We start from the raw sequence: 12,854 nt of genomic DNA on the forward strand, positions 1-12,854 counted from the left end.
CCTTCTCAATAGCTGGGATTACGGGTGTGCACCACCATGATTCTTGCAGTTTCTATTGGCAGAAGTGGACATGACAGCAAACTTCTGGTTCATCATTCTCATATTGCTGGAGTATTTTGAGGGGAAAAAAAAAGTTGTGTAACCCATTAGGGCCAAGGGCAGTCCAACACAATTTACTTACTTGATCTTTCTCATGGTCACTGCCACTACTGAAAAGGAAATGTGGCAAGACTAAAGAACAAAAGAAAATAAGCATACAGTGGGTACATTTAGTTATGACACACACAGAGGTCCATTTCTCCCTCTAATGACACAGGCCACTGCTAGAGCTATTCCCACTTCTGAGCACCCGCTCGTGTGTCTGCTCTTAAATACTTCTGCAATGATTCCACCTTGTTCCTCACCACCTGGTGTGAACTCCTGCTCCAAACACCTTCCCTGAACGTCACCCTCACTTCCTGGGTGCATTTTGGTGGTTTTTACCTAAAAAATCTTCCCCTTCTCAGCTCTTCACACCCCACTCCTTTCCCAAGGCTTAGCTCAAGTCCTACCCACCTTGTACTTGAAAGTGGCTCTAGCTCTTATGAGGTCTCCCCAGCTCAACTCCTGACTTTTAATAACTTCTAGTTAACTCCATATTCTTTGTTTTATGTACATATATTTTTCCTTTCTGGTGTGATTGTAAAATGGGAAAGGGGGGCCCGTAATCATATTTCTTTGTTACCATCCCCCACACTGAAAAAAACAATACCCGCCGATTGATCAGAGATGCCATCAAAAGATGGCAAGCAAAGGTACCTCTTAAACTGCTTCTGACTCTAGTCTTACTCCTACTAGAATATGGCTTTAGGGATTTCCTTTTGTGGTTACTGCTCCAAGACTGTTCACTGGTAGAAGAACTGGAATCTTGATTACTCTCCGAGAAAAGATGTTTCCTGTAATTAAACTTTTACAAACACAGAGGCTAAGTAACCGGCCAAGGGGGGCCAGTGCCCTTGACGTACAGTTAATCCTGTTACTACACACATATTAATCAAGGCATCAGAGAAGGAAGTCCTTCTGGAAGAACTGGCTCCCTCCCATCATAAAAATGTGCACAAGGGAGAGAAAAAGGAATTATTCCGTTAGTGAGTTCCAACCCTGTTGCCACTGTAGAGGATGACACATAATTTTTAATCAAGTATCTGCACTTGAAGAGATGTTTCCTGTTCAAAAGAAAATGCACCGAATATTGGCCAACTTCAAAGCATAAACTCAAACGACAAAACAAAGTACACAGATGTGTAAACACAAGCGCACACACACACCCCTTTTTATTTTGCAAAGACCTGGTTCTCTATGCCTTAGAAGAACTGAAACCAACCAGGAGGATCATTTCTATAGAAAACAAAGCATTTTGAAACTAAGACTAGACTATAATAGGTTAGTGATTTAGAATAAAGTTGATATTTTCTGGTAATTCAAATGTACTTTGATATTTATGTTTAAAAAAGCTTTTATAGTTTTTGAGCTTCTAAAATAAATGCTATGATGAAAATATGTTTATGCTCCATTTTAAAACTGGTTTCTATTTTAACAGAAAAAATCCCACCCTATATGAGACCTGTGTTGGGCACCTCCAGGGGTTCTGTCCCCAAACCACTCTGCTTTACTGGGGACCCACCACTCAGCTGCAACAACCATTCCCATCTGCGGTAAGGGGGGATTCTGAAGGATCCCAACACAGTAACTGGTAAAAAGCATCTCAGTCTTCTCAAACAGGAAGCATCATCCACTGGAGGATATACCCACTATCTCAAATGACAAAACGCAGAATCATCTCCCAAGGCCACAACCAGGTTAGAATTGAACTAATGTCAGTTTTTGTGATATCACCACCACAGCCCAGGGGTGAGGGTGGTTAGTTGTCCAGTTACCAAATAAATTCATTTGTAAGACCCAATTACTCCTCCCTTAAAATGTTTCGTGGTTTAGCATTTTGTAGGGGTCATTTTTTAACTGACAAAATTCGTGAATATGTCTGGTGCACCCCCGTGATGTTCTGATATATGAATCCATGGTGTAAGAGTTAAAATCTAATTAGCACATGCATGACCTCACATACTTTTTAAAAATGAGCACACCTAAAACCTATTCTCATAAAAATACATAGTATACTTAAGTTGTATTAACTATAGTCATTTTGAGATAAGACAGGCCTACTTTTTGTCTAATTGAAATGTTGTATCCTTTGATCCGTATTTTCCCTAGCACCTCCAGCCCCTGATATCATTTCCCTCCCTATCTCCATGAGTTTGACCTTTTTAAAAATTCCACACAAGTGAGGCCACCCAGGATGTGCCTTTCTGTGCCTGGCTTATTTCACTCAACCTAATGTTCCTCATGCTCACCCACGCTGCCTCGAGTGACAGGATTTCCCTCCATGAGGTTGAACAGTATTTTGCTGAGTCCATACTCTACATGTTGGCCATGAATCCATGGACGGGCACCTACACTGGTTAGAGAAGGTGATTTCCAACAGGAACTTTCATGAGCCAGGCTTTTCTGCATCTTGCTCTTTATTTTTTAAGGGAGAACATGGACCACACTCAGCACTGTGCTTCCCAAAGCAAACGGTCATCAATGGTGTCACTTGAATAGATGTCATTGGCACAGACATAAGGCATGCCATTGAGCAATGCTGACTCAGCGAGACATTTTGATTCTTTAACAGGTCTGATCTACTCGGGATAAGTTTTGAGTGCTTAAGACTTTTAAAAATATATAGCAAAGCAAGAAGGGGCCTAATGTAATTTAGGGGGAAAAAGAGGGGACAAAGATTTTAAGAGGGGAAGCCCCAGGGTGCATTTTTGGGAGAGCTGTCTGGCTGTGCACTTAAGCGCTGGCGGCCACGGAGATGCCACTCACCCGATTCTGTTGCCATGGAGCAAAGAGAGGGTCCACCATGTCCTAGCTAACATGAGCGGGTTCTTTTCTGTTAAATGAGCACTTACTACAGAGGCAAAGGACTGAGAGCATCTACCTTCAAATTGTCCACTACCTATTTGCAAACAATTAGGATTTAACGTGACAATGTTACCTTCTGCTGAGTTTTTTGACTGGGCTCACTTTTAATCTGTCCAAACTGATGATCCTAGATATGGCCGACGGGACTTTTCAGAGCCTATAGTCTAACTTGGCGATTTTCAAGTGCTATTTGCTAGAACACTGCTTTTCCACTTAAAATTGAAATGATTTCTTTTAAAATAAATTTAAGATAGTTTTAAAAAACAGATAACCAGGAATCATGCTATGGCACATTTTATAGGTAGCATGCAAGTAACTGAAATCTGGGGAGTTATTATTTTAAAATAATCCAAGGTACTACATTACCGACATCCTTCGCCTTTGCTTTCTGCCACTCTGGAAAGCAGGATCTTCCCTAAAATAAAATAGATCCAATGAATGGAACTGGTACAACCATCACCCTCTTCCTTCCCTTACTTCACCACCCTTTGCCCAATTATGACCCCTGTGCACGGGGAGCATCCGTCCTGCAGACTGGATTCTATTTTGCAGTCTATTCACACAGATTCTCTGGAAGACAATGACTATAAGAAAATAAACTTTGCCGAGTTTCTTGCCCAAGGCACACACAGAAGAGGAAGGCTAAGCAGAACTGGCAAGGGGCCAGCCAGTAGCAAGGTTGCAGAGTGTTCCTCCAGCCTGGCCTCGCCCGAGAGCCACCTGGGTGCTTTAAACAGATGTTGCACATTAAGCATCTTTCCCTAAGCCGACTGTCCATCTGTAGGTCTTCCTTGGAGAATGTCTACTTAAGTCTTTTCCCCACTTTTTTACTTGGGTTATTATTATTATTAGCAGCTGTTGAGTTGTAGGAGTTCCTTCTATATTTTGACTATTCATTTATCAAACATGTGGTCTATTATTTTTATTTTACGGATGAGTGTTAGGATGTAACGTAACTGTAAAAATAACAATGGGAATAAAGGGAGATGCTGCCACGGAAAATAGTATAGAGGTACTCCCCCCCCCCCAAATAAAAATAGAACTGCCGTGTAATTCAGCAGTCCTACAAAGTGTACATTCAAAAGGTACCGAGATCAGAAAGTGCCTGCACTTCAGTGTTCGTTGCAGTGTTATCCACAATGGCCAGGAGATATGGTATGATTTGGGTAAGTGCTCCCCAAAGGCCTGCAGGTTAAAGGCTTGTTCAACATGCTGCGGTGCTAGGGATGTGGTAGAGGTGGGACCTCGTGGGAGGAAGCTAGGTCACCGGATGCATGCCCTAGAAAGCGATTTGGGGATCCTAGTCCTTTCCCCCCCTCGTTCCCCAGCCACCATGAAATAAGCAGTTGTCGCTGCTGCATGGTCCTGCCATGATGTCCTTTGCCACAGGCCCCAAAGCAACAGAGTCAACCAACCCCAACTGTGAGCCAAAATAAAACCTTTCTTCTCTTTAAGTTGAAAAAATCTCAGGCATTTATTTATTACAGTACCCTAAAGCTGACTAACACAATTTGTGAACAACCCAACTATCCATGAGGAAAGCATGGATAAAGAAACCATAGCATACACATGCACACACACGTGTGCACACATGAATACTACTCAGTCTTAGAAAAGGAAATCCTGCCATAGGTAATGGCATGGATGAACATGAAGAATTACACTAAGGCAAGCAAATCACAAAAGCACAAGTACTACACATAATTCCAAACATACAAAGTATCCAAAATACTCATGCTTATAGAAACAGCAGGATGGCAATTGCCAGGGACTGGGGGAGAAGGGGAATGCAGAGTTCCCATTAAATAGGTGTCGTTTCAGTTGTTCAAAATGAGTACCTTCTAGAGATCTCCAGTACAACACTGCAAATGCATGTCCAGCCAACCACTCATCCACTGCGCTTAGTGTGCACATTCTAGAATTTCATGTAAATTCCAGTATACAATATGCACATTTTCTCATTTCTTCCACTGGACATAATTATTTTAAGATTTGTTCATGTCACATTCATGTCAATAATTCATTCCTTTATTTCTGCATAGTATTTCATTGTGTGGATATCAGGCAGAGATTCCTAACCTGGAAACCCAAGATGCTCCAAAACCCAAAACTTCCTGAGAGTCAATACGATGCTACACATGGAAAATTCCACACTGGACCTCAAGTGACAGGTCATAGTCAAATCACTGGTGACTGATGTGCTAAGAATATTAAATAAGATCACCTTCAGGACATAAGTTATACATAAAAAATAAATTTATGTTTAGACTTTGGATCCCATCCCCAGGTTATCTCATTTTGTAATGTTCAAATATTCCAAAATCCAGAGAACTCTGAAATATGAAACACTTTTAGTTCCAGACATTTTGGATAAAAGATAAAATGAATAAACACATGTTGGTACAAATTGTCTATTGAAGACATCCGAGTTTCTAATTTGGAGCTATTACAAAGAAAGCTGTCAAACACTGATGTCCATTCCTTTGCATGGAGATATACTGACATCTCTCTTAGGAAAACACCTAGGATTGGAATACCTGGGCCACAGGGTGGATGTATAACATTTTAGGAAACTATCAGAATATAAAAGTTCCAGAGAAGATGGCCGCTGCGTAAGGGGGTGGCTGAAGTGCTTAGCCTGGTGCTCAGAACAGCGGCTTTAATCGAGACTTCGCCCAGCTTGTTAGAGCTCCTTTCACCATTAATCTGTAGTGGACCACCCGGCCAAGCAGCAGAAAAAACAGAGAGATTGAAAAAGAGACGCTTGGCTCCCGGTCGCTTTCCTGCTCAGAGCCTCGGGCGCTTTGCGCCCATCTGCTTCCTCTTTCACGCTCCCGGCAGAGAAGCTGAAGGGGCAATCAGCAGTGGATTGTAAGTACCTGAGGCAAAGAAAGCTCAGTACACCCCGCCCTTTTTTTTTTTTTTTTTTGAATATTGTCTATACAGGGAGAGTTAGTGGATTGGAATTGTTGGCGGGGCTGTAGTTTCGGGCCGAAAATCCACTCCGCGGGAGCCGCCATTTGCTTTCTGCATGCTGTCTTGATGGCCCTGTCTACACGGTCCAGCTGCAGCATCTAGAGACTGGAACTGGGCTGCGTGCCGAGCCCTGTCCTCCAAAGGCTGGACCACGGCCTCAAGTGCCTCGGTCGCTGTTCCCTGCTGCAACTTGGGGCATAGCCTGCTCTGGGGTCATTCGGCATCCCTCTGCGAGGGGACAGGCGCGGCGGCAGCCGCTTGGGCCCCCCGCGGCGCCAGCCGCTTGGGCCCCCCGCGGCGGCGCTGCTAAGGTCGCGGACAAGCGCGGCGCCCAAGAGTGCGGCCCAGAGGTGGAGGTGACGGCAGCAGGGTTTCAGTTCTAGAAAACTGGACTGGAAACAGTAGCAGCAGTTTGTACAACCCCAAGATCTTGCTTATGCCAGGAAACTGTAAGGGTAACATGAATATCATTGAGGAGGTCTAACATGACGGCAGACGCGGAGGGATCAAGTCTCTGACCTCTTCAACTGCGCGGGCATAGGGAGCTGTAAATTATCTAAAGCCTATTTGCTCAGGATCACTAGGCAATGCTGAGCTGATGTGGAGCTAGGGCGTACACTTTGGGCCCCTCAGAAAACACACACTGAGCACGAATTTGCGGCATTTAAGCCCCGGATCGCCTGCTTCTCGTGACTCAGCACTAACGATCCTGCTGAAATAACTAGTCGGCCCACCTGATCTCACAGAGGTAAAAGCCAACTGAGCACCATAGCCAGACCCAGGGAATCATGAGTAACGTGGGACTAGCGGCACAGAACCCCCGGCTATCGCTCCCACCAGGGCTGACAACAGAGGTCCCTTGCACCAGCTACCAGGGGAGTTGCTACCTAAGGGCAAACAAATTCGCTGGGGGTCCTCAGCCCCAAGCCCTACAAACTTAGGGTCCGAGGGAGGCAAACAGAAAGGGTGTGCCCAGGCATCCATGAAAACAGGGCTCCCAGGAGCAACAGACCCGGCGTGTAGCCAGTAATGTGGTAAGCGTCACAGGTGAGTGGGGCCTGGATTGAGGAACCACAAGAGAAGGACCTAGGCACTCAGGACTGGAGACTCGCACAGTCTGGGAAGAAGAGCTGAGGCACAGTGATTGGTTCCCACCTATCACGAGGAGAAGCCTGGCCCAGTGGGCATAGCTCCACCTACTGGAAGAGAAGTTAATCGAGCTCTATGACTGCATTTATTATTATTACTATTTTTTTAATGATTATTATTAGTATTTTTTTTATTCTCACTTTTTGTAGTTGATGTTGTTGTTGTTCTTTAACTTTCTTATTAATGGTTTCAATTTTTTTTAATTCTTTTATTCTATTATTATTATTTTTTAAACTTCAATTTCCATTATTCTATTATCATTATAATTTTTTGTTTGTTTTAAATTTTTATTTTTTAGTTTTTTCTTTCTTTCTTTTCACTTTCTTTTCTTTTGTCTTTTCATTTTTCAATTTTCTTATTCCCCCTCTCTTGAATTCCACCTGCCTACACTCACTCTCTTTAGTCACTTCTTCCCTTCCCTTCTAATACCTCTCCTCCCAAGCATCAAATAAATTTATAAGAGTAAACAGTAACTCAGCAGTCAAACAGAACAAGAAGTATCATGAGCATAAAAAAGCAAGGAAGAAAAGGAGTACAAACAATGAAAGACAGCCTAAATATTCAGGAGGACCTGGAGTCATCAGAAAAATGGCCATATAAAGAACTCAAGGAACACCTTAGACAGATGGAAAGGAACCTTAAAGAGCACATTGAAAACAGTCTAGCCAACTAAGACTGGTAGAAAATCACGAGAAAAACATCCAAGAGATTTGGGATAATTTTAAAAAACCAAACTTACGAGTCATCAGGATAGAGGAAGGCACAGAGATTCATGCCAAGGGAATGAGTAACTTGCTGAAGGAAATAATTACAGAAAACTTTCCAGAAATAAAAAAGGAAACAGATATACAAATTGTAGATGCATACAGGACACCGAACACACAAAATCACAGTAGACCAACGCCAAGACACATTGTTATGACGCTATCCAATATACAGAACAAAGAGAAAATACTAAAAGCTACAAGAGAAAAGAGGCAGATTACATTTAGGGGTAAACCAATAAGGTTGACAACGGATTTTTCATCACAGACGCTGAAAGCGAGAAGATCCTGGAACAACGTATTTCAAAAACTGAAAGACAATGGATGCCAACCAAGAATTCTGTATCCAGCAAAAGTAAGCTTCAGATACGACAACGAAATAAAAATCTTTCATGACAAACAAAAGCTAAAAGAATTTGTAGCCAGAAAACCAGCATTGCAAAGCGTCTTGAGCAAAACTCTACACGAGGAAGAAATGGAAAACAATAACCAAAACCATCAGCGGGAAGTGCCTCAGTAAAGACAGAGGACGGGGGAAAAGCTAATCATGGAGAAACAAACTAAATTAGGGGAAAAAAAGAGATAAATAATCAAACATGGCAGGAAGTACAAACCATATATCAATAGTAACTCTAAACATTAATGGCTTAAACTCTCCAATAAAGCGAACTAGGCTGGTAACATGGATTAAAAAAACAAATCGAACAATATGCTGCCTCCAGGAGACACATCTGATTGGAAAAGACATACACAGGCTCAAGGTAAAAGGTTGGGAAAAAATATACCACGCACACGCTCCTCGTAAGCAAGCAGGGGTGGCCATTCTCATATCGAATAAAATCGACTTCAAGACTAAGTTAATCAAAAGGGATAAGAAAGGACATTATATACTGTTAAAAGGAACCATTCACCAACAAGACATAACAATTATCAATATTTATGCACCAAATAATGGTGCTGCAACATTCATAAAACAAATTCTCCTCAAGTTCAAGAATCAAATAGACCACAACACAATAATTATGGGTGACTTGAACACACCTCTCTCACCATTGGACAGATCCTCCAAACAAAAGTTGAATAAAGAAACTATTGACCTCAATATCACAATCAATAACCTACACTTAACTGACATATATAGAATATATCAACCATCATCAAGTGGATATACTTTTTTTCTCAGCAGCACATGGATCCTTCTCAAAAATAGATCATATATTATGCCATAGGGCAACCCTCAGTAAATATAAAGGGGTTGAGATAATACCATGCACTTTATCAGATCATAATGGAATGAAACTGGAAATCAATGATAAAAGAAGGAAGGAAAAATCCTATATCACATGGACAATGAACAATATGTTACTGAATGATCAATGGGTTACAGAAGACAAAGGAGGAAATCAAAAAATTCTTAGAGATAAATGAAAATACATACACAACATATCGGAATCTATGGGACACAATGAAAGCAGTTTTAAGAGGAAAATTCATCGCCTGGTGGTCATTCCTCAAAAAAACAAAAAACCAACAAATAAATGAGCTCACACTTCATCTCAAAGCCCCAGAAAAGGAAGAGCAAACCAACAGCAAATGTAGCAGAAGGCAAGAAATAATTAAAATCAGAGCAGAAATCAATGAAATTGAAACAAAAGAAACTATTGAAAAAATTAACAAAACTAAAAGTTGGTTCTTCGAAAAAATAAATAAGATCAACAGACCTTTAGCCATGCTAACGAAGAGAAGAGAGAGAACTCAAATTACTAGCATACGGGATGAAAAAGGCAATATCACAACAGACACTTCAGAAATACATAAGATAATCAGAAATTATTTTGAATCCTTATACTCCAATAAAATAGAAGATAGTGAAGACATCGATAAATTTCTTAAGTCATATGATTTGCCCAGACTGAGTCAGGAGGATACACACAATTTGAACAGACCAATATCAATGGATGAAATTGAAGAAGCCATCAAAAGACTACCAACCGAGAAAAGCCCAGGACCGGATGGGTATACAGCGGAGTTTTACAAAACCTTTAAAGAAGAATTAATACCAATACTTTTCAAGTTATTTCAGGAAATAGAAAAAGAGGGAGCTCTTCCAAATTCATTCTATGAGGCCAACATCACCCTGATTCCGAAACCAGACAAAGACACCTCAAAGAAAGAAAACTACAGACCAATATCTCTAATGAACCTAGATGCAAAAATCCTCAATAAAATTCTGGCGAATCGAATACAAAAACACATCAAAAAAATTGTGCACCATGATCAAGTAGGATTCATCCCTGGGATGCAAGGATGGTTCAATATACGGAAATCAATAAATGTTATTCACCACATCAATAGACTTAAAAATAAGAACCATATGATCATCTCGATAGACGCAGAAAAAGCATTTGACAAAGTACAGCATCCCTTTATGTTCAAAACATTAGAAAAACTAGGGATAACAGGAACTTACCTCGACATTGTAAAAGCTATCTATGCTAAACCTCAGGCTAGCATCATTCTGAATGGAGAAAAATTGAAGGCATTCCCTCTAAAATCTGGAACAAGACAGGGATTCCCCCATCACCACTTCTATTCAATATAGTTCTCGAAACACTGGCCAGAGCAATTAGACAGACGAAAGAAATTAAAGGCATAAAAATAGGAAAAGAAGAACTTAAATTATCACTATTTGCAGATGACATGATTCTATACCTAGAAGACCCAAAAGGGTCTACAAAAAAACTACTAGAACTAATAAATGAATTCAGCAAAGTGGCAGGATATAAAATCAACACACATAAATCAAAGGCATTTCTGTATATCAGCGACAAAACTTCTGAAACGGAAATGAGGAAAAACACTCCATTCACAATATCCTCAAAAAAAAATAAAATACTTGGGAATCAACCTAGCAAAAGAGGTGAAAGACCTATACAATGAAAACTACAGAACCCTAAAGAGAGAAATAGAAGAGGATCTTAGAAGATGGAAAAATATACCTTGTTCATGGATAGGCAGAACTAACATCATCAAAATGGCGATATTACCAAAAGTTCTCTATAGGTTTAATGCAATGCCAATCAAAATCCCAACGGCATTTCTTGTAGAAATAGATAAAGCAATCGTGAAATTTATATGGAAAAATAAAAGACCCAGAATAGCAAAAACAATTCTAAGCAGGAAGTGTGAATCAGGTGGTATAGCGATACCAGATTTCAAACTATATTACAGAGCAATAGTAATAAAAACAGCATGGTACTGGTACCAGAACAGGCGGGTGGACCAATGGTACAGAATAGAGGACACAGAGACTAATCCACAAAGCTACAACTATCTTATATTTGATAAAGGAGCTAAAAACATGCAATGGAGAAAGGATAGCATCTTCAACAAATGGTGTTGGGAAAACTGGAAATCCATATGCAACAAAATGAAACTGAATCCCCTACTCTCGCCATGCACAAAAGTCAACTCAAAGTGGATAAAGGAGCTAGATATCAAATCAGAGACTCTCCGTCTGATAGAAGAAAAAGTTGGCTCCGATCTACAGATTGTGGGGACGGGCTCAAAATTCCTTAACAGGACACCCATAGCACAAGAGTTAATAACAAGAATCAACAAATGGGACTTAATTAAACTTAAAAGTTTTTTCTCAGCAAGAGAAACAATAAGAGAGGTAAATAGGGAGCCCACATCATGGGAACAAATTTTTACTCCTCAGACTTCAGATAGAGCCCTAATATCCAGAGTATACAAAGAACTCAAAAAATTAGACAATAAGAAAACAAACAACCCAATCAACAAATGGGCCAAGGACATGAACAAACACTTCACAGAGGAGGACATACAATCAATCAACAAGTACATGAAAAAATGCTCACCATCTCTAGCAGTCAAGGAAATGCAAATCAAAACCACCCTAAGATACCACCTCACCCCAGTAAGATTGGCAGCCATGACGAAGTCAAACAACAATGAGTGCTGGCGAGGATGTGGGGAAAAGGGTACTCTTGTACACTGCTGGTGGGACTGCAAACGGGTGCGGCCAATTTGGAAAGCAGTATGGAGATTCCTGGGAAAGCTGGGAATGGAACCACCATTTGACCCAGCTATTGCCCTTCTCGGACTATTTCCTGAAAACCTTAAAAAAGCACACTACAGGGATACTGCCACATCGATGTTCATAGCAGCACAATTCACAATTGCTAGACTGTGGAATCAACCCAGATGCCCTTCAATAGATGAATGGATAAAAAAAAATGTGGCATTTATACACCATGGAGTATTACGCAGCACTAAAAAATGACAAAATCACGGAATTTGCAGGGAAATGGATGGCACTAGAGCAGATTATGCTTAGTGAAGCTAGCCAATCCCTAAAAAACAAATACCAAATGTCTTCTTTGATATAATGAGAGCAACTAAGAACAGAACAGGGAGGAAGAGCAGGAAGAAAAGTTTAACATTAAACAGAGACATGAGGCGGGAGGGAAAGGGAGAAAAAAAGGGAAATCACATGGAAATGGAGGGAGACCCTCATTGTTATACAAAATTATATATAAGAGGTTATGAGGGGAATGGGATAACAAACATGGAGGGAAATGAATTACAGTAGATGGGGTAGAGAGAGAAGATGGGAGGGGAGGGGAGGGGGGATAGTAGAGGATAGGAAAGGTAGCAGAATACAACAGTCACTAATATGGCAGTATGTAAAAATGTGATGTGTAACCGATGTGATTCTACAATCTGTATTTGGGGTAAAAATGGGAGTTCATAACCCACTTGATTCTAATGTATGAAATATGATTTGTCAAGAGCTTTGTAATGTTGTGAACAACCAATAAAAAAATAAATAAATAAAGGTCTAGGGCCAAGTCTTAAAAAAAAGTTCCAGTAGCCTACATAGTCATAAACTCATGGTGCAGACAGCCATTCTAATAGTGCGGTGCATCTTGCAGC

General features: G+C 40.8%; 1 protein-coding gene across 1 annotated transcript in view; it reads right to left on the minus strand.

Annotated features, from left to right (window-relative positions):
• SYCP2L (synaptonemal complex protein 2 like) overlaps window positions 1–12,854 on the minus strand; it is a gene marked incomplete at its 5' end in the record, with an annotated part of 98,402 nt that overhangs the window by 44,567 nt on the left and 40,981 nt on the right. Inside the window, 2 exons of the mRNA XM_081296463.1 lie at window positions 799–946; window positions 3,373–3,421. Of these exons, the coding sequence (XP_081152589.1) occupies window positions 799–946; window positions 3,373–3,421 (197 nt within the window). The remainder of the gene's footprint in view (window positions 1–798; window positions 947–3,372; window positions 3,422–12,854) is intronic.

This window comes from Spermophilus citellus (genome assembly GCF_964194105.1).
Source record: "Spermophilus citellus genome assembly, chromosome: 5".
Classification (NCBI taxonomy): domain Eukaryota; kingdom Metazoa; phylum Chordata; class Mammalia; order Rodentia; family Sciuridae; genus Spermophilus; species Spermophilus citellus.